The sequence below is a fragment of the Pelophylax lessonae genome (assembly GCF_965119305.1).
Source record: "Pelophylax lessonae genome assembly, chromosome: 6".
NCBI lineage: Eukaryota > Metazoa > Chordata > Amphibia > Anura > Ranidae > Pelophylax > Pelophylax lessonae.
This window is the reverse complement of record NC_138773.1, coordinates 109531030-109552960: the sequence shown is the minus strand read 5'-3', so window position 1 is coordinate 109552960 and position 21931 is coordinate 109531030. Positions and strand designations below refer to the sequence as shown.

The 21931-nt window shown below is 38.9% G+C and overlaps 1 protein-coding gene across 1 annotated transcript in view; it reads left to right on the top strand.

Moving 5' to 3' along the window:
* The window catches only part of VWA3A (von Willebrand factor A domain containing 3A), a 112066-nt gene that overhangs the window by 30506 nt on the left and 59629 nt on the right, over window positions 1-21931 (top strand). Inside the window, exons 5-13 of the mRNA XM_082261287.1 lie at window positions 2909-2986; window positions 4116-4170; window positions 6455-6553; window positions 9322-9428; window positions 10049-10174; window positions 14500-14599; window positions 16237-16302; window positions 17883-18014; window positions 19841-19979. Coding sequence (XP_082117413.1) covers window positions 2909-2986; window positions 4116-4170; window positions 6455-6553; window positions 9322-9428; window positions 10049-10174; window positions 14500-14599; window positions 16237-16302; window positions 17883-18014; window positions 19841-19979 — 902 coding nt within the window. The remainder of the gene's footprint in view (window positions 1-2908; window positions 2987-4115; window positions 4171-6454; window positions 6554-9321; window positions 9429-10048; window positions 10175-14499; window positions 14600-16236; window positions 16303-17882; window positions 18015-19840; window positions 19980-21931) is intronic.

Genomic DNA, 21931 nt, shown 5'->3' with positions numbered 1-21931 from the left:
GCCAGAAAAAAGATGCTGACAACGAGGAAGGACCATGCAGATGGCAGACCGTTGGAGAGGAGGTAAGTATTGCGGACTTTAGTTCCTCTTTCAGCGCCAGGATGAGGATTATTAAAAAAAAGTGACAGTTATTTTCCCCTACTCCTATGAGATTGGAAAAATGTCAGTTACATGGCTGAAAATAAACATTCCCATCTTTTATTAAAGCTTTGTAGATTGAACCTACTGTCTGTCACAGCTCTCAGCCCCCCGATATAAACAACAGGCAGATACTGGAAAGAGGAAAACATTTTCTGCAATTCCTGCAGGCAATAAACTACCACACACAGTGTGCGCGAACAGCCATGGCCAACAACAGTGCCACCAGATTTCTACCCTGACCACTGTTGGCATGTAACAGCTCATTAGAGTGCCTACATGCAATTAGGGCCAGTTTAAATCAAGTCACAGCATTCCTAACTACATACAATCTGTCCACAGCTAACCATCCAGTTTGCATGCAGCCACAGCACAGAGGGGTGTAATTATAAAGGATTTGATGCAATAGTTGACATACAGTACATTCACTGAACATTTGTCCAAAAACTCACTGGGCAACATCCATCATATTTATAAAGTTTACTTATACTAAAACTAAAAATAATGGGGTCTAGGCTGAAAGACTGTAGCTACCCCTGGGTCTTAAGGGGTCAAATGAGCTTATAGTAGCATTCAACAAAAACAAACATGTTATACTTTCCTGCTCTGTACAGTGGTTTTGCACAGATCAGCCCGATCCTCTTCTTCCAAGGTCCCCCGCTGGTGTTCCTGGCTCCGCCCACCACTGAGTGCCCCCATAGCAACAGGCTTTAGCTACATGTAGAAAGTTTTTTTTTTTTATCTTAATGCGTAGAATGCATTAAGTTCCAAACTTTCTGCCTTTAGAACCACTTTAAGTAGCCCTCCTTTTTTATTACCGTATTTTTGCGACTATAAGGCGCACCGGATTATAAAGCGCAGTATCAGTTAATGATAATTTTCAAACTATTTTCATATATAAGGCGCACCGGATTATAAGGCGCACTTTTTTTTGGAACGTTGATCCGCGCGAGGTTTACTGGCAGGTGCTCATTGCGAACCCTCGGATGACAGTTCTGGCGGATACTTTATGCCAGGCATCCACTATCCACTGGCAAGCAGTGGCATAACTGGCCCGGCGTTGCCTCCTGGTCTTCATGAAGGAGTGCTCTCCTTCCATCATCCAGTTTTCCCACGTGATTCGCAGTTTCGCCTTGAAGGAACGATTGACACTTATGTCCTGTGGTTGCACCCCTTTGGTCAAACCATCCAGTTAACGGTAAATTTTCAAACTATTTTCATATATAAGGCGCACCGGATTATAAGGCGCACTGCCGGTTTTTGATCAAATTTTAGGATTTTCAGTGCGCCTTATAGTCCGAAAAATACGGTAGGTATGATAGTTTGGTCTTCTTCAGGTACATTGGCTAAAATTCTCCTTGGCACTAATACATATTGTAGGGAAGTTATGACAAGTAGGCAAACAAAAATGAAAAAGTAACGATGGGGAATTGAGCAGTAGATTATGAAAAAAAAAAAAAAAAAACATTTCAAATGCATAATAAAGCCATGGTAATGTGTAAATAAAGGCAAAACAGGGAGGGAGGGTAATAACCTTCGTTAGTTTTTCTTTTTTTTTGCCATCCACGTCCCATAGCCAAAGGAGGAAGTAAGACGAAATCTCTCCAATGTAAAGGACTCCCAGTGTGTCACCAGAACTAGTGTCCCCATTGGAAGAATACACTTGTATTAGTGTTCTGTCAACCCAAAATTTGGGATTTGATTTTACTTTCACTTTCGATGATTTGGGTAAGCAGAACAAATAGCATGAGTGAATCTCCCTAACAGGGGTACAGACAGCAAAAAAAAAAAAGAAAAACTGACAGGTGTTCTTATTCCTCTCCATTCTTTCTAAAACTAGAAAAAAATGTTGCGTTTAGTTACACTTTAGGAGGTGTGAAATGTTGAGGGTATGCTAATATATAAAAATGAAATATTTAAGCCTAGTACACACGGGCTGAATGTCAGGTGGCATCGGCCCGTGTTTACTAGAGTTGGTTGGACAGGGGGGCATGACCGAAAAAAGTCTGCCGATTGGCTCCCAAACAGCACTCTCAGCCAATAGCTGGGAGCACTGACTGGAATGTTCTGGCGCGGGGGGGGGCTATCAGAACACAATAGCACAGCAGGGGAGATCGCAGTACTAACGTTGAATAGTTAGTACAGCGACTCCTTCTGAGCTGTAAGTTTTTTCTGTGCACCACTACCAGGTTGAACAAAAAAAAAACTACTAATGTGTACTAGGCTTTGGGAGCTTGTTCACGAAATAGCATGTAGTTAAAACATCCATGTAAACCAGAGGCTAAATAAAAGAAAAAAGCCACCTACTGTAAATAATTTTTAAAGTAAGTTAGAAATTTATGTATTTATATGACAGAGAATGTTTGATATACTGTATGTCTGAAAAATGTAATATTTATTGATTACTAGTAATGGCATTAATGTCTATATTTTGATAGATACCATAGATATTAGGATACCTAGATACTTTTAGGCTGTGTGGGCCTATTTAGGAAAAATATGTGTTTACCCTTATTTAGCTTTACCATTCAGCTATTGTCGGGGGGTCAGAGGTCACTAGAAGTCTAATAGTTGCTGCCTCTGTCAACTATTTGACTTCACACACTGCTACCCAATTAATATTTGGGAAAATGTTTGAGAGGTTAGGCAGGTAAGGCTGTGATTAGAAGAGTAAAAAACGATAATTAGGGGAGTAAATACAAATCTTTCAAAAGGCACGATTTTTCTAAGTTAAGACCAAATATTCAGATCTCTCTATACCTTTTTTAAGGAAACCATCAAGAAATGCCTCGAAGCAGATTGAATTTACAGCTGAGACAATAAATGAGTTTGAATTAAAAATACGTGAGTAAGTATAGTTTTCTTTTAAGCTTTTTATCTTTTTGTTCATGATGTAAAGGTCATACAGATTTGTGGCTACTGAGAGCTGGAATTTCTGTGAAAAACAAGAGAAAATAGAAGTTCATTTCGTACCCATTTCAACCATTAAAATGCCAGCTGTCATTTTTAGAGCAGGTTTGAAATTGAAAAGCGGTGATATAGAAATATTTTTTTTTTCATGTGGATGACTTAAATGTCTTTAGTGTAAGAATGTGAAAATTGCAGGTATTTGTAAAAATTAAGGAAAAACATCTCACTCCGATAAAGAATAGTTACAGTGCCTTGCGAAAGTATTCGGCCCCCTTGAACTTTGCGACCTTTTGCCACATTTCAGGCTTCAAACATAAAGATATAAAACTGTAATTTTTTGTGAAGAATTGGATGATGGAAGTCAGCAGAGCTTCTGCTCATTTACTATGCTCTTTAACAACTGCACTTTGCAAAGCGCACAGTCGTTTTGCCTTTAGTAAATCAACCCCATTGTATCAGCCATGCAGAACATGAGGGCCAAGTTGACATGCACATAAAGGCGAGGTAGATCAGTGTACCTCAACATTATTAAAATGTGTATTCTTTTATAAATGTTTGCCAAGTACTTCCTGCTGTGGTTTATAATCTCTCAAATAGCCTTTGATGTGTCAATATTTATTACCCATTCCCACTAAATGTGTATAAATTAACTCCAAACAATCATCTGTGCTTTGTTGAAATTCCACCCTAGGCCTTTTTTATTTTTTGCCTATCTTTTGCTAAAATAAAATATTTAAAGAATAAATTAAGTCAGCTGATAGGACTATCCCCCCTCCCCCCTTGTACCTTTTAGAAGTGTCTATTGGATGAAAACCTGTCATGCACATCACAGGGACAGTATAAATGGAGATAATGAATTCATAGGAAACAACTGAGACCAGAAAGGGACCAAAAATGAATTATATAAACGGCCTGGAAAATAGAAATGGGAATATTGTATTCTATTGGTTGCTCTAAGCAGCAAATGCATTTCTTAGTTTTGTATTAACTGATGGCATTAAACGTTGCAATGCAATTTATTACATTGGTTTATTCACTACCACTGATTGAGCTCTTTTCTTTTGTAGGACTATTGAAGACTACCATAAGAGAATTAACTGGCTGATGGAAAGCAGCAGAAAGGTTATTCGCTCAGTTAATGAGCTGTCTTCTGTTAAATTTAAAATATGTATTGGGGTGCCATAGTGGCTGATCCTTTTACCTGGTGTGGTAAAGGCAGATGCTAATGATTTCACAGAAGTAGAGCTAATTGTCCATGCCCCTGGTAAAAAATGTAACTTTTGCCCTCTTACATCTAATATAAATACATGAACTGTCTGGTTCATCTCTTTGATTTCAAAGAATTGTATTGAAGTAGCCAAACAGTCCATTGTAAGTTCTGCAATCACTATGCAGGAGGTGTAAATGGGGGTACAAAAATACTTTTCATAGGTTTGCTGGGACTTTAAATGAGGCAAATTGATCCTTGATTATATGAAATATACATTTTAATAAAAATAGACCATTATTGGCCATCCATTGTAACAGTAAAATATAAACCACTAGAAAAAGTCTACTTCAATTCATAATAAATAAATATACAAAAAAAAAAGGAATAGAAAATAATAATGATTATACATTATAAGGAATACACCATAATTTAGGTAGGTCAAATTACAGTTAAAACAGGTAGATATGTTGAGAAGAGCTGACATGTGAGGGAATTCATTCCTGCATCGCACACAAAAAAAAAAAAATATACAGTATATATATATAATTTTTTTTTTTTTTTTTTTTGACGGTACATGGTATTGTTGGCATCTATGTAAATGGGGATATGTAAGTAGCTTGTTTGTGATTAAACATACTATAGGTACAAAACTTGTTAGTATGCATCAACCTATGATTCCGTTTATTATATATATTATATCTTGGTATTTATATCCTAAGGGTAATATAATGGAAGGGAATTTAATAATTTGTGTCCAGTGAACCTTGGACAAAAGCAAAGAAATATGTGAACAAAATGTAGAGATAGGTAAATATTCTTGCCATATAAATCCACCACCAGTTATGAACATCATCTGAGGAATATCCTTTGTGTAAAGCAGGAGATACCACATGAGTTCTGTAAGAAGTTCCAATTAAATTACCTGAAATTGCCCTTACTAATGGTGGTGCAAAAGTGGTGCCATTTAGAGATGCTAACAGATATTTGTTAATCTTCTTCACAGCTAAGCATACAGTCACACTGAGGGCCTAGGAAGATTTCACATTGTGGAATACAGATAAGGCTAGGTTCACATATGTACAGGTCGGTAACGCATGCATAATTATGCGCATTCCCGACCCTCTGGCAAAACACGATGCTCTTTTCCTCTTTTTTAATCGCACCCCTATGCATCTGAAAATGTGGCACATTTTCGAGTGCACAGAATCACATGGTGCCACAGCATTATACGGTTGCATTTTCAAAAAGGGGTTGGAGACTTGGTTCCTGCAGTTTCAGCAGCTCATTAAAAAAAATGATTAAGCAATTTGACTTGAGGCATGTAGGTTAGATTTTTGTACCCCTCTGTGCTAGTAAGTAAAATGAAACTCGCATTGGTTGGAAATATTTAGAGGGTGGTTATGCTTGGTCTTAAAGGCTAACTCTACTTTTGTGAAAAAAAATAAAAATATAGCAATAAAAAATAATATAGCATATACAGTTGCTATCCAAGTCATAATGTAATTTAATGTTACTAAAAATTACATTTCCTTTTTATTCTGCAGCTGCTGTAATTTTCTGTAAAATTCAATGCAATATGGCAACATTCTGAGCCTTTTTAAGATACATTCTTTCAATCCTAGAATTAATATGGGATTAAAGAAAATATTCATCAGGGAGGGCTGAGATTGAAATTCAAATATAATCTGTAAACTTGGGTAAAATAGAAAAGTGTGTTGGAATAATTTAGGAAATTTTGTTGTAAGAGATACATGCTCCACATGATGGACTCACCATACTTTATAATACTTGATCATTGATATCTGAACCCAAACAAGGGTTTAATGATGTGTTCAGCTGGTAATTCTGTTAACTGGGCTGCACAATGATATTTCCATATATAGTATATGTTAATACATTTCCATGATGTTAGAAAGCATGTGCATAGAACCTTCCCTAGGTACTGAATAAGGCACCAAAATATGCTTGTTTGTTACCAGCAATGTTAGTTTTGTGTACATCACAGGTTCACTTTATTCTGACGTAGCTGTCATGAGTAAGCCCCAGACCTTGTGTGGCCAGCAGAAGTTAAATCTCTGCAATTACTCCATTTAGAACTTCTTGGTTTGCATACTCAAGAGACTATATAGACGTACTCAGACAAGTGCCAATTGTCGTGACTAATTGGGTTTCTTAACACTGTGTTTTATCCTGTAGATGTTTGGCCTTGTAAAGGGGAAAAAGGTTGGATTGCTAATAGATTCTTCAAATCTAAACTGTGGACCAAGGAGAATGGATTTCCTAAGAGGCCTGTTGGTAATTAATTATCTTGTCTGTAATAGGAAGCATTGAGTGATGGAATGCAGTGAATTAATCTTCACATTTGCTTTGTTTGTAAAACCAACAGTCTTTCCTGAAAACAAGAGATCATGAATGCTTCATACAGCCTGTATAAATTATACATGTACAGCCTTAAGGAAAAAAACAAAACTTTTTCTTTAAAAGTTTTTAATGTTTTTTTTCCAATCTTATAATAATATAATATAATATTATATTAATGTATGTAATGATATAGTAACAATTCTATTACTGCGCTATGAGCATATGATGGATATTGCTAGTAACACTTTTCTGCAGTTATTTGCAGCCTTCCCCTTTTGACTTATATAATGATTTCCAATTATTTTTCATTTTATCTTTGATTGTCTACAACAGATTGTACATGATTGAGTGAGGAAGTGAGTTTTTCTATTGTGCTTGTCCTATTGGGATCAGTTGCAGGAGAATAGCAATAATCTATTATCAGTGATTGCTAGTGATAATTAAATTGGCAGAATAAAAGATTCATTAATGTTTGATTTACCTACATATAGATCTGGCTGATTTGTTGCCATCCAGGAATCCTCGCAGTCATAAATTGTGAATTGTATAGTTTTCCCCAGATCAGAAAGATCAGTGTGCACATATTCAGGCAAATAAAAAAAGACCACCCATTGATTGATTTGCAAACCAATTTTCTCTCCACCATTAGCAATTTTACTCTTTCCCTACTCTACATCAAATAAATATATATTTTATGTAGAACATATATTAGCTGATACCAAGACTGCTTAATTTTCTCTGATATCAGCCTTCCTTGCATAGAAGCATTCTGAGCTAATGTTCACAAGACACTTCTTCATGTTCTAAAAGGTAGTGGGGTGCTGGATATGGATTTGCCCAAGTTATCAAAATGTGGACAAAGTCATTACTTCAGCCCAACTGGCCCGTACTTGGCAGCTCATAATATAGACAGAAGATAACATTCACCAGAGCTGAGAAATCCAAGTGTATTAAGTCAAAGAAAGCACCAAATCAAAAATCCTTACAGGGTCCAAAGTCTTTATTGTTCAACTGGTTACAACAGCATGGCAAAGGACATCAGGTTTCGGGACCAAAAACAATCCCCCTTTATCAGGACTGGAGGAAAGATTTAAAATATCACATCATCATTTTTATGCATGACATTTTTAAACCTTTACTTCAGCCCTGATGAAAGGAAATTGTGTGCCCCTCCAGACTCGTTGGATGTCTTTTGCCGTCCTTTGCCTTGCTTATTGTAGTCAGTGGAACACTAAAGACTTTGTTTTTTTCATTTGGTGCTCTCTTTAACCCGTTACACTTGGATTTCTCCTGCATGTTCTGTCTATTTAACCATGAGAACTTCCTGAGTGAAGAGTGGGGACTGACAACTTTTATTATGCTGCTCTGCTTCATTGTCCAGTTGAAGGCTTTGGTGGGTTCTAGATCATACTGTGCTGCTTAACTGCAGTGTGTGTACAGAGAAATTTTGGGAGTACAGGGTTTGGAAGTGATGCCTCTATTGCAAGACTGGTAAAGCACTTCTTACTGTATATATGTGTCTTTCAATTGCATATCTGGCTGTTAGTCTAGAGTACAGCTTTAAGACCAACTGCAATGTACTTATTTAAAGCTGAAACCCAGGCACAAACACCTATATCCCTCAATTGCCAAAAAGAATATAAATTTACTTTGTGTGCACCAAATGTCTTTGCAAACCCATATATTAGTTTGGAAAATTAGTGGTGACGCTATCACTCAGCTGCATATAACCTCTGCAAAGAGCAGAGCTGTGGGTGGGGCCCAGCAGCTCCACCCACTATAGCAGGGGTCTTCAAACTATGGCCCTCTAGTTGTTCAGGAACTACAATTCCCATGCCTAGTCATGTCTGTGATTGTCAGAGTTTTACAATGCCTCATGGAACGTGTAGTTCCGCAACAACTGGTGGGCTGTAGTTTGAGGATCCCTGCACTATAGACTGCCTAGAGAAAATTAAGAACGGGGGGGGTTGGGGGGGAGTTACAATACCAGTCACCTAGTCTAGTCTAGACTAGTGCACTTTAGTTGACTAAAATCTAATGGGTTTATATAAATTGTAATGCATTATTTAAGCATTTCTCTAGAATTGCCAATATCTATTATATACTCCTGGCGTAAAAATCTAATAACATGTTGTGGGGATGAGAAAATGAATAAGAGTGAGGGAGTACACAGGGCAGAGAACTGGTCTAGGGAGGCTTTTACACAGTGCTAAGCACTGTTACCTTGCTGGGAGTAGAAACACTCACCATGTGGTTTGCAGGGTATTGTTCCAGAACACCCAGGCAGACAGAGGGAGCCTACGTCTCTCAGCCAATACAGCTTGTGAGGGGCTGAGGCTTTAACAGACAAGCTCCAGGGAAAGCATAAGTTCAGGACAGGTGGATAAACGTCCCTCCCTCACATTTTCTTTCTGTTTTCATCCGTTGACTAAAATTGGAATTGACGTTCTTCATAGTTTTCGTCAATTGACATAATTTGAATTAAATTTTTGTTTAGTTTTCGCCACTGTTTGTTATTTTTATTTAAAAAAAAAAAAAACAAGACTTTATAATCACTTTACCACTCCTGCAGATAACATGTAGCATGAAATGGTGACTATTGTGTTTACAAAGAAATTACTTTCTTTTACTTGTAATGGAAACATTTTTATACTATAAAACATTTTTCTAGTGTATTTTTTATTGTACGAAATATATTTTAGTGCCTTGTAGATGAGCAGATATGTTACAAGGATACCATATATCTGATGTCCTTTGGAACAGATGTTTCATACCTTTGGGAGTCTCCAAGGAATGTTTCTGTCCGAATGTAAGTGTCTACCCTCAAAAATATTTTCATTTATTGGTATAATTGGACTGCATTATGTACAGGTGTATACAGTGGTTATGCTACATTTTTACAAGATTAGCTTTTTGTCTAAAGCTAGCTACATTTGACAGCTTGACAAATGTCGTTCGAAAGTAGTTAACAATTATGTTTGCTTTTAACATTAGATTTTGGAACAAATACACTTTACCAAAGGAAAACCACGTACAATGTTAAAAGTTAAGTCGTCTCTCGCTGTGGTAAAAAAAGAATGTCAATTTGACCGCACTAACGACTTGAAATTCAAATGTTCTGAAAATGAAAAACTTTAACTAAATTCTACTAGTGAATAGCTGGTTTAGAAGGGATGCACTTTTGTGTGTCGTCATATTATCACAAGATTTACTTTCGCTTGAAAGCATATGCAATGTACGTGTATTTTAACGCTTTTCATTTACTACCCATATACCAATATTGTATTGATGTGTCTGTCAGCATGGCTATGTGACAAAAGTAAAGCTTACTGGAGATCCACTAAAATCAGAAGTTTCTCATATCAGTAGTAGATGTCTAATACCTGTTGTGTACACCTTTTGCATCTTACTTTTCTGATATTGATTTAGAGTGCATGAAGCCAGGCAGTGGATTCAAGAACTGCAACCTCGTGGAGGCTGTAACTTACTTCTAGCGCTAAGGAAAGCTCTGCACATCCAAGACTTGGATTCACTTGTCATTATTGTTAGCAGCTGGTATGATTTTTTTTATTATTTTATTATTATTTGTACTTATTTTTTATTTTTATTGATTATTTCAAATTTTTTAGTAACACAGAGTAGAATACAAAGGAAGACTGAAAATGAGTATACTTAGATTTGAAAAGCAATGTTTAGGGTTCTTAACCACTTCTGGACCGGAAGGATTTGCCCCCTTAAAGACCAGGCCATTTTTTGCGATTCGGCACTGCATTACTTTAATGGACAATTGCACGGTCGTGCGACGCTGAACCCAAATAAAGTTGATGTCCTTTTTTAACACACATAGTGCTTTCTTTTGGTGGTATTTGATCACCTCTGCGATTTTTATTTTTTGCACTATAAACAAAAAAAGACAATATTTTTCACTTTCTGCTATTTAACAGTTCCAAAAACATTTTTAAAATCAATATTTTTTAACATCTTAAGCCAATTTGTTTTCTGCTACATATTTTTGGTAAAACAAAATAAGCATATTTGATTGGTTTGCGCAAAAGTTATTGTGTCTACAAACTACAGGAAAGATTTATGTAATTTTTATTGTTTTTTTTACTATTAATGGTGGCGATCTGATTTTTAGCGGGACTGCGACATTGCTGGGGACAGATCAGACCCCTAACTGAAATTTTTGACACTTTTGGGGGGACCAGTGACATTACTATAGTAATCAGTGCTAAAAATATGCACTGTTGCTGTAAAAATGACACTGGCAGGGAAGGGGTTAACGCTGTGGGTGATCAAGGGGTTAAATGTGAGCCTATGGGGAGTGATTCTAACTGTAAGGTGGCAGGACTTGTGAAATTATCACAAAGACCTGTGAACCTACATAGAAGGATCACAGGCGCTCTGTGATCATTCGAGAGAGAAGAACGGTCAGCTGTGTTACAACAGCTGCCCTCCTTCTCTCTCAGCCGTGAGCGATCGCGGGTGCCAGGCGGCAATCGGTGCCACCTGCCCTGTGCATCGGAGTCCCCACTGCTGAGTGGGGGCGGGAGCGTGCCGCTGGCGGCGCGCGCTTGCCTTCTAGCTGCAGGTGCGCGACTGATGTATACCTACGTCGGTTCGCGCAGGAGGGGCTGCCTGCCGCAGTATAACTGTGGCGGGCGGTCCTTAACCGGTCAAAGTGGTGCTTTCAAACAAAATATTCACCCTGATCCTGAACTAGTGGGAGAAAGTAGATCCCCTGACCCCGCCTTAGCAATTTTACATGTAGGTATTGATACTTATCCATTTAAGCTGAGAGTAGTAATTATCCACCTCTTGCTGGCTGCTTAACTGTGCATTACAAGGATTTGGAACACCCCAACAATCCCAGCCTTTACTGATGTATTGGCAATCAATTATCAAGTATCAATGTGAAATGGAAAAGGTAATGTCTATCAAAAATCTTTCCTATACGAAATTCCATGGTTACCCTGGCTCAAAAATTTGAAATTCACAGTTACTTTATAAGTTAGTTTTCAGTTGTTACACCTATTTAATTTATACCCACATGTGGTGTATTATTTTAATTCTTTCCTCTATAATCACATTGAGGTAACTTCATGAAGCTGCGGGGGAATGTCCCCGGCATATGTTCATCCCCCCTTTCTACTACTGTTATGCCATGTTGTTTTCCCTTATATGCCTATGTGATGTTGATTGTACTGTATGTACCAACATGTACCTCTTTGTTCTGTTTTTCTCTCTGTAAACTTTAATAAAGATGCATTGAAACAAAAAAAAAAGTTTTGCTTTCAGTAGCTTACATTCTCAACCTAACCTTGTGACATGCCACACTATGCAGCAACAGTATCATTTTTCAAGCAAGCTCTACCTTTTATTACTAAAAAGCGATCTTATGCTGGCCATACACTATACGAAAAAACAGCGGAAATTCGGTCATTTGGACCGTTCTTTCGTTTTTCGGCCAGTTAATGGGCACGAATCAGTAATCGATTGTGATGGTTTTGAGCCGAAAAAACGAAGGACAAGTTTAAAAATTTTCTGCGGAACGGTGAATTGAAAGGTTAATGTGTTTTTTTTCGCCCCAAACTGTTTGCACTAGGTTTATGTGAAAAAAAACGAACAAAAAACTGATTAATTTATGTCCATTGAATGATTTACCGGTCATTACATGATGGCACAATCGTTTGCTCTTACGGCCGAGCGTTCATTTTTCGAAAATTAGTTTGAATGATTTTTCATATAGTGTATGGCCAGGGCTGGCCCAAGACATTGTGCTGCCTGGGTCCAAGACTAAAATGCTGCCCCCACTTCCAATATTTTATATAAGAAAATATTATATACTGTTATCTTCTTCCACCTGACAGGTCCACCAAACACCCACTGTCAGTCCTCCTATCACTCCTGTGTCTGCCGCGGCAACCCCCCAGAAGATCCAGCCTGCCCTGCGTGAGATGGAGTGCGCTGATGTCTGACGTCATTGGGCACACCACGATAACGTGAGGGACATGCCCTGGAGGAGACACTCCGCCTCCTCATACTCATCAGTTTACACTACGCGTGGCAGTATGAGATGGGGAAATGCTGCCCGTAATGCGCAGCAAACTAATGACACACAAAACTGCTGAAAACAAAATCCTGGGAGTCAAGTTGCTGCCCCTCTCCAAGTGCTGCCTGGGTCCAATGGACCCAGTGGGACCCATGGTAGGGCTGGCCCTGTGTATGGCCAGCAATAGGCTCCAGATGAGTGAATTTGACTAGGCAGAGATTACATCGTCAGCCTGCTGCAAGTAGATACTAGCATTTTCTTTATCTCCTCTCTCCCCCTAATAATCATACTGCAACATAACAAGTGGCTTGGAGCAGGGGAAGTTCTGTGTAAGGCATTTGCGAACACCACCACAAACTCCACATGCACCAGTATTTATGTAGCTGTGTCATTTCTAAGCCATTATCTCAGTTCAGGAAGGAGATGCTGACCCCAAATAGTGCCTAATCAATGGAAGCTGTGTCCTTCTGGAAAGAAAAGCAGATTACTGCATTTTTACAAGAGTACCATAATCTATGAGAGAGTATACTGAGATATAAATATCTGTATTACATTTCCACATTCCACATACTTAGCATTCATTCCCTTAAAGTGAATGTAAACCCCATTCATGAAATCTGGCCTGGGCACATATATCTGTAGTGTTTGCTTATCTCTTTCTAAAGCCCTAAGTCCCGTGTCTTTCTGCTGCTCCGTTTCTCTGTTATCAGCATGGTGACTTCTGACAAGCTCTCTGACACAAGATAAAAGCAGCTGGAAATTTGTGTTGGGGTGGGTGCATAGAGATAGATTAGCAGAGAGCTGGTCTATTCACAGCACAGCATTTTTCTTCCTTCCTCTGCCTATGTGGAGGGGGGGGGGTGCCTTTCCTCCAATCAACTGTCGCACGGTGTATGCCAAGACTCCACACCCAGTGCTGGAACAGGAAGAAAAAATTCTAACAGAGTGTTCACTTTCTAAACAGTGTAGAAAGCTGAAGACAGCAGATATACAAATAAAATGTATGCAGGGAAATTTGTTTAATCTCTGTGCATCATCTGAGGCTGTTCACTTCACTGGGTATATGTGAGGGATTACATCCACTTTAACATGAAAAAATATATTTGATGCTATGTCCAATTTACACATACATGAAAAGTGTAATGGTTTTCAATTGAAAAAATATATTTATATTTTTTTAAATTTGCCATTGACTTCCAGATTTATTATTTCATTGCCAGACACATTGAACACTCTCATATTAGACATTTTTATATAATTTTCTAAATACAGCCTGCAGGTTAAACAAGAGAACTATAATAGATTCCGGCGATCATGCTGTTCCCCTTCCAGCTGTTGTATTCAGACAGCCACCACCCATGGCTGTCTGAATACTCCACAAATGACTGCATCTGATTGAATACAGCCCTTTTTAGTTGACAATATACCTTCCCTCTTCTTCAATTGGGTGGTGCCAACAGGACTGATTTGTCTGAAATTCAAGCTGTGTATGGCAGGCACTGTAAAGCAATGAGTAGCAGCAGAACTGAAAATATACAGTTTATTTGTTCTATTTATCATAAAAATTTGTGTAGTGCAGAGAGGATTCACACATTTCTTTGAATCTCAGGCACCACATATCCATGAGCACTTTTTTCTTCAGGCTGCTGATTGATGCTTTAAAGTTGGTGCTAATAATCATCGGTCATTTTTTGTATGAGCCTGGGGAAGCGTGGCCTCTAAATACAGTCATAGATAAATGACGAGGCATATTTATTTCTTTAACATGAGTTAATCCCATTGATGTATGGACATGTACTGACTACAGACATTATTTATGAATCCACAGCCCTGACCAGGCACCTGATGTCTTAGTGGACTACATCTTGCAATGCACCTTGGGAAAAAATCTACAACTTCATATTGTATCATTTGACAGCATTGCCCAGGTAATTCTTTGTAGCATTGTGTGTATCACAATATGTGCCAAATGGGCTATAGCAAAAATTTATTTTTACAGTACCCATAGACTTCGAGATTATAGTCAAATAGGCAGACTGAGCGACATTCTCATAGCTTCAAGATAAGGCAGCTGGCTGCTGTTAGAAGAAATGTTGGACTGGACAGGGTAACATTTCAGACCTGATCAACTGATGTGCCCCTGCTGATATGTTGGCATCAGTTCCTGCCCCTTCCCTCTCCCCTTTCCAATACACTGCAACATCGGTTGAGTTGGGCTTTCAGGTTTTATCCCTGCTATGTCATTTCTTTACTGGGGACACAAGTGCGCACCCTCTTATGTCTATGAGCAGCTGTAGGCTACATGCACACAGGTGGTTTGGCCTGTCAGCATCACAACTTGGCGTTTACAGGCACCCGGGAGCTATATTTGCAGTGTCCAGCTCTGCTGCCAGCGGCCTGTCAAACTCTATGACAAACTGAAATAATGAACAGCTGGATGCTGCCAGAACTCTATGTTCAGGATATATACCATTTGGTACAGCGTCAAGCCACTGCATATTTCAGTGAGACTTTGTGAGGCCGGACGCTGTATCTGTGCCTCTGGGGCACCTGAAAATGCTGATGGTCCAATCACTTAATTACATAAGGCTTCATATGGAAACCGAGCAAAACGATTTTGAACTAGGATTGTCATCGCCTGTTCTTCCAGGACTCTCCTTGATGGACATCAGGATTTGGTGAGAGGGCACCTGCTCAGAGTTCAGACACCAGTCACTACAGTTCTTTGATAAACTGAACACAGACACTTCACAGTTGGATCAGTTACAGGATCCTTTACAATCAGAATCAGCTGTTCTGATTGTCACACATTGTGCCACATTGGAAATCACATGTTTCATGAGCTCCAACTGCCGGTGAAGATCTTAGCAAGGCCTTGCAAATAGAACATTGCTATATTGTTACTCTTAAAGGGGACACATTATTGGTATCTAGATTACCTAATTTCTTATTAGTATTCAAGTATTATAGGTTGGCCCAGGGTTCCCATTTAGTAAAAGCGTTTCTTATAGCAATTTGTAGCTTCCTGAGGGATTCATTCACTTACTGCACGATACTGTGTATATTTGATATATTTACTTGTCATTCTAAATGCTTATTCACTGTTCTTTAGTGTTATTTCAACTGAGCCTAGCTGTTTATCCAGGGCCTAGTTGAATAATGCTCTTTCCAAGTCTATTCCTTGAGGAAAGCTAAACTAAGGAGTTAAAATATACTTGCATTGTGTTAATGTGTCATTTAAAGGTATACACTCACATATTACCAGGTGTGCTAGTGGAGTTGAGTCTGTTCTTGGGGGTTGGGAAGCAGAGTGAGGTACCAACATTACCCAAGTGGCTCTTGTGGGGGTAGCGCTACAACAAAAATAAGAGTTCATACAGGTATGTATGTCTCAAGTGCTTATAACAATAATAGTGCTGATAGGATTCACTGTATATATTTTTGTATACACCCAGGATGAATGCTGATGTAATGGGTCTTCATGTGCCAACGCGTTTTGCATAAGGCTTTACAAGTTGTGAGCACATGAGAAGGACTATCTAACAAGCTGTTTATTCTACAATAGGCGGATTTACAAAGACTAGCGGAAACAATTGGGGGACGTTTTCATTGCTTCTCTTCTTGGAAAGAGGTACATTTTAGTAGTAAATTATGTTTATTTATAATCATGTTAGTGATTATCACATTTTCTCTCTAATTTAAAAGCAAGTATATATTTTTTTATCCTTTCTTTAAAATATTATTATAATTATTATTATACAGGATTTATATAGTGTTAACAGTTTGAGCTGCGCTTTACAATATGAGGGAACACAATACAGTTACAATACAATTCCATACGAGAGGAATTAGAGGGTCCTGCTTGTTGAAGCTTGCAATCTAGAAGGGAGGGTCAAGTGAAACAAAAGGCAATAACTGTGGGGGGATGAGCTGGTGGAGAAAATGGAAGTACGGTTGGTAGGTGTGCGTAGGATAGGCTTCTCTGAAGAGGAGGGTTTTCAGGGATCGTGTAAAAGCTAATAGAGTAGGAGATAATCGGACGGATTGGGGTAAGGAGTTCCATAGGATTCGAGAGGCGCTGAAGGCGAGCATGGGAGGAGGTGACGAGGGAGCTAGAGAGCAGGAGGTATTGAGAGGAACTAATGGCGCTTTTCCACTGCATGGAACCGTACCGGTTCGGCACGCTTTTGTGCTTTTCCACTGCTGGTACCGCATGGTATAGGGTCGGAACGGTTCAGTACGGTACGGTATAGGTTTGCTTTTCCACTGCATGGAACCGAACGGTACGGTACGGTACGGCTCTGAAAAAACAGTACCTACTCGATTGTAGTTCCAACAGGTACCAAACTGGTACCATATCCCACAATCCTTTGCATGCAGTCACTACTAGCCACTGATTGGTCAGAGAATCCCACCCACCCCGTTGTTATCCCACCCACTTAACTTTAGTACTACTTTAGTGGAAAAGCAAACCTATACCGTACCGTACCGAACCGTTCCGACACTATACCATGCGGTACCAGCAGTGGAAAAGCAAACCGGGCCAAGCAGGGCCGAGTAGAGCAGAGCCGGTACGAGCCGGTACTTGCAGTGGAAAAGTGCCATAAGAGAGCGATTAGGTTGGTATTTTGAGACTAGGCTAGTGATGTAGCTGAGGGCTAAATTGTGGATGACTTTGTAAGATGTTGTTCGTATTTTGAATTTAATTTGTTGGGTGAGCGGAAGCCAGTGGAGGGATTTACAGAGAGGAGTAGCGGACACTGAGCGATTGGTAAGGCGGATGAGTCTGGCAGCAGCGTTCATGATGCATTGAAGGGGGGGGGGGGTAACAATGTAAATGTAAACCCACACAATACATTTCACCCTTTTGTTTTTTTTTTTTTTTTTGGTTTACTAAATATACCATATTCAGCAGCAAAATACACCATTTGTAACACCATAACATATTAAATGCACAGTATATATTAAATATGCCATTGAGAGTGCTTTGTTATATCTGTTCTATAACTGTAAAAAAGCAACAACAGAGGATTGTGGTGGGGAAGTTAAGAAACCCTGGACAATGAATCAGGGTTCATCTTACTCTAGTCCTTTCAGTGGTAGGATTCATTCTGATTGATTTATTGATTGATTGCTAAGTTGTTGCACTTTTTACATTGTTGTGTTTTTATTGGCAGTGTTGTAACAATTGTTTGTTGTTGTTAATGTCAGGATGAGATTTATGCCAGCACCGATATAAAGCTTCTGATGGAAGAAGTGCACAAAGCCAATGAGCTGCTAAATAAGATAAATGAGATGCGTCAAGGATCACTGGATGATGCACTTATTAAAATTATGCAGGAGGTAAGCTACACTTTTTATAATTTTTAAAGGGTAGATTGAGTTAGAATCCCTTTTGTGATACAGGAGGTAGGATATGTGACAGGTTGGCTCACAATGAGAAATGTATAGCATTTTGCAGACCCCCACCTTCTCATACCCCTACTCCACACATGGGCAGTCATTATAACATGCCTGTTTGCTAGGAGTCTGTTGTAAACTGTCTTTTTCTGCTAGTTTTCTCCTTTTTTTTCTATGTTTTTTATTTTTCCATCTTTTTATTTTTTGCTTTTAATCCCACTCCTCTAATCTTCACTGTGCAGCCTGCCCACCATGCATTTGCACATTTTGGGCAATGCCAGAGGGAATATAGCTCCTACATGAATTATTTTCAGTTATACATAGAAATGAAAGCAAAAATTAAAAAAACAAACAAAAAAAAAAACAGCACAAGGCACTGTACATACAGTCAAAGAGGAGTGTCCCTTGTGCTGCTGGCTGTGGTTTTAGTTTTAGTCCTCTGATCCTCTCAACCCCTCAAGCATTAATCTTCCAGTGCTGTGGGGTTAAAACAAGCCAAGGGATCTGTTACAGAAACTCAAGAGTGGCAAGAGGGGTGCTTTTTTGCCCACCTCCCCAATTCATAGAAGCTTTACTATAGTTTTTATTAATAAAAAGCATTCTATGAATGGAGGTTTGTGGATGAATGAAAGGTCTGTCATAGATTTCATTGATTATTTTTCATTGAAGGAAGCTATAGTACAGCTTCTATGAATGGAGGAGGGGGCGCAGAAAGGGCAGGCCTAGTTGGCACTCTTAAAAAAGAGCATATAACAGGTCCCTCAGCTCGTATGACTTTGTGCAGAATTGAAAGATTATATCTGCGGAGGTAGGGGGGTCAGAGGATTTCAACTAAAAGTCAAAAGCACAAGGGATACTTTGCATTAAAGCAGAATTAAAACCGAAAGCATACAATTATTATGTTGCAGCTTACCAATTCTTAGATGTGATGGCAGTATTACTTTCCTTTCTTAGGCTTTCTTTCTTTTTTTTTATCTGGTTAACCAGCCAGCAAGTCTGTTTCAAAGCCACAGCTTTTTCAGCTCTCCAGCAGAATGTATCAGTTTTCATGAATTGGGCAAACCATTTGAAGCGGAAAGTTCCAAAAGTGGAACTTCCGCTGATGTGTTACCTCCACATTTGGCACCTTTCGGGGGGATACCTTTTTTTGACAGGTACTCTTCCCTACTTCCGGGAGACAGCAGCACCGAAAGATTTCCCACTTCCGGGAGACAGCGCAGCGGTGCCGTCCCTCGGAAGTTCGGGCCCCCCTCCTCCTTCCCCAACCACCGAAAGGCTTTACTGCTGGTTTCCCTTTCAATTAATGGCAGCGGCAACACCCAGCAGCCGATCCGAAAATCAGCTGGGATGCCGACATCGCGGGCTCCCTGGACAGGTAAGTGTCTATATATTAAAAGACAGCAGCTACAGTAATTGTAGCTGCTGACTTTTAATTTTTTTTTCCCCAGCTGGAACACCGGTTTAACACTGGCAGGCGTGACTTGGATGACTTTGATACTGATCTTGTGAATACTTAAAAATATAGGAAACTCATGAGTAATTTTAGTACCCTCATCTTCCCAAAACTGAAATATTAGAATTCTGATGGATTTAGCTTTTAAGCACGATTATTCTTGAGACAACTTCTCAGCTTGTAAATTTGTGGTACCAGCTTTTTAACTAGTATATAAATAAAACAATATATTTCCTAGTAAATGGTTCTGCTCACTTGAAATAGAAGAAAATATGATGTTATTTTGTATAGCACCTGAAAATATATATTTTTACAGATATCAACAAGAGTGGCTAAAATTCCTCCCTCTGCTTTCCTACCAAAACCCCCCAATCATGATGGACCACTGAACATAGAGATTCCCGATTTTTCACCAAAAACATCAGCTGAATGGCTCAAGAAAAATGGGTTAAAAGGTAACATGTTCAAAATATCACTTTATATATAAATAAATGCTGTATATGTACAGGCTGACATGTTAGGCTGTAAAAATCACTGTGCAGTGTCTTAGGAATTGGTCTTAAAATGAATTCAGTATTCTACAATATTTTATAAAACCCTGTCATACATTCAACTTTATTTAAATCTACATAGAAAAATGATGGAAAAAAAAAAAAAGAATAGTCCATCGAGTCCACTGAGTTTTTTTTTTTTTTTTTTTTTTTAAAGATGTGTTGTATTTTTTTTTTTTTTTTTGTTACATTTTTTGACTGAGTATAGGTCTATGTTAGTCCCAAACATGTTTGAAGCCATTTACTGATGACTGGCTCACCACCTCTGCTGAACGTCTATTCCAAATATCAACTACCCTTTCAGTAAAATAATACAAAATTAGGTTTGAACTTTCCACCACCTAGTTTGATGTCATGTCCTGTTCTTGAATTTAATTTCATATTATAAAAACTGCCCTCCTGAACCTTATTCATCGTCTTGATGTATTTAAAGGTTTCAATCATGTCTTCTCTTTCCCGTCTTTCCTCTAGACTGTACATATTAAGTTCCTGAAGTCGCTCTTGAAATGTTTTATCCCCAGACCTTTTACCATTTTGTAAGGGAGGTCTCCAGAACTGGACACAGTATTCTAAATGAGGTCCCACTAAATATCTATATAGGCCAGTGATGACGAGCCTTGGCACCCCAGATGTTTTGGAACTACATTTCCCATGATGCCCAACTACCCTGCAGAGTGCATGTGCATCATGGCAAATGTAGTTCCAAAACATCTGGGGTGCCAAGGTTCACCATCACTAATATAGGGGGAATCAGAACCTCCTGTTGGTGATCCCTGTAGGGATGCATCCTTGAATTCTGTTTGCTTTTTCCTCCGCCTGGTCACACTTCTTGCTCATTTTTCAATCATCTGAAATAAGTGCCCTTAAGTCTTTTTCCTCTGTAGTACTGGCCAACACTTTACCCGCAATGTTGTACTCTTCTAAGGGATTTTTTTTCCCTAAGTGCACATATGTTATTTTTAGGTGGACACTTTTTCAATAGGATATATTGAAGAGACCCTGTCAGTAACTTACAAAATTGCAGGAAAAGGACAGAAAAAACAAGTATTAAAAAAGCTTACTTGTCATTTGTGTCATCATAGCATGTCTCCTCTAGGAGTCTAAATACTGTCTGTTCTGGCCCAGCTCATCCACCCCTCCCCTCACCCCTCTACATAATCTTTTATGTAATTCCTTGGGGAAGATTGAAGGGGAATACTTTAGAGTAGCCATCCCTAACCAGGGTTCCATGGAACCTAGAGCTCCTCCAGAGGTTGCTAGGTGTTCCTAGACCCGTGGCTCATTGATCTCCCATATTATTGTACCTGCATAATTCTGGGGCCGACGCCTTTTGGCAGAGTCGGAAGTATTACACCAATGATCTTTTTTATTTTCTGTTTGCTGTCTGTAAGGCTGGCATTCTGACCATCACTGTAGGAGGGGGCATTCTGCACACTGACCACTAGTGAATTGGTTTTAGCAGGGATTCAGTAAGACCTGAAATGTTAAAAAGGTGGAACATTGTTGTTGAAATTAAAGGTTTGATGAAAGGGTCTCTTTATTACTGGTGATAGAAAAAAATACATTGAAAATTGAATTCTCAGCACATTGTCAAATTTAAAATCAACCAAGCTTCCAAGAATCATACTTTTCGTCAAAACAGAAAAAGGACCTTAAATAATAGTTTGAAGCTGAACTCTGCAGTAGGGCTTCCCTCAATCGCTTCTACAGCTGGGCATTTATATTTTATCATCACTTACTTTTATTCTTTTGAACTAAAGTATGGCTCGTGATCTATTTCATGGCTAGCATAGGACCAAACTTTAAGCTGATCAACCCATTGTATGCCCTGGTTTTACATCATCATGCTTGTACTG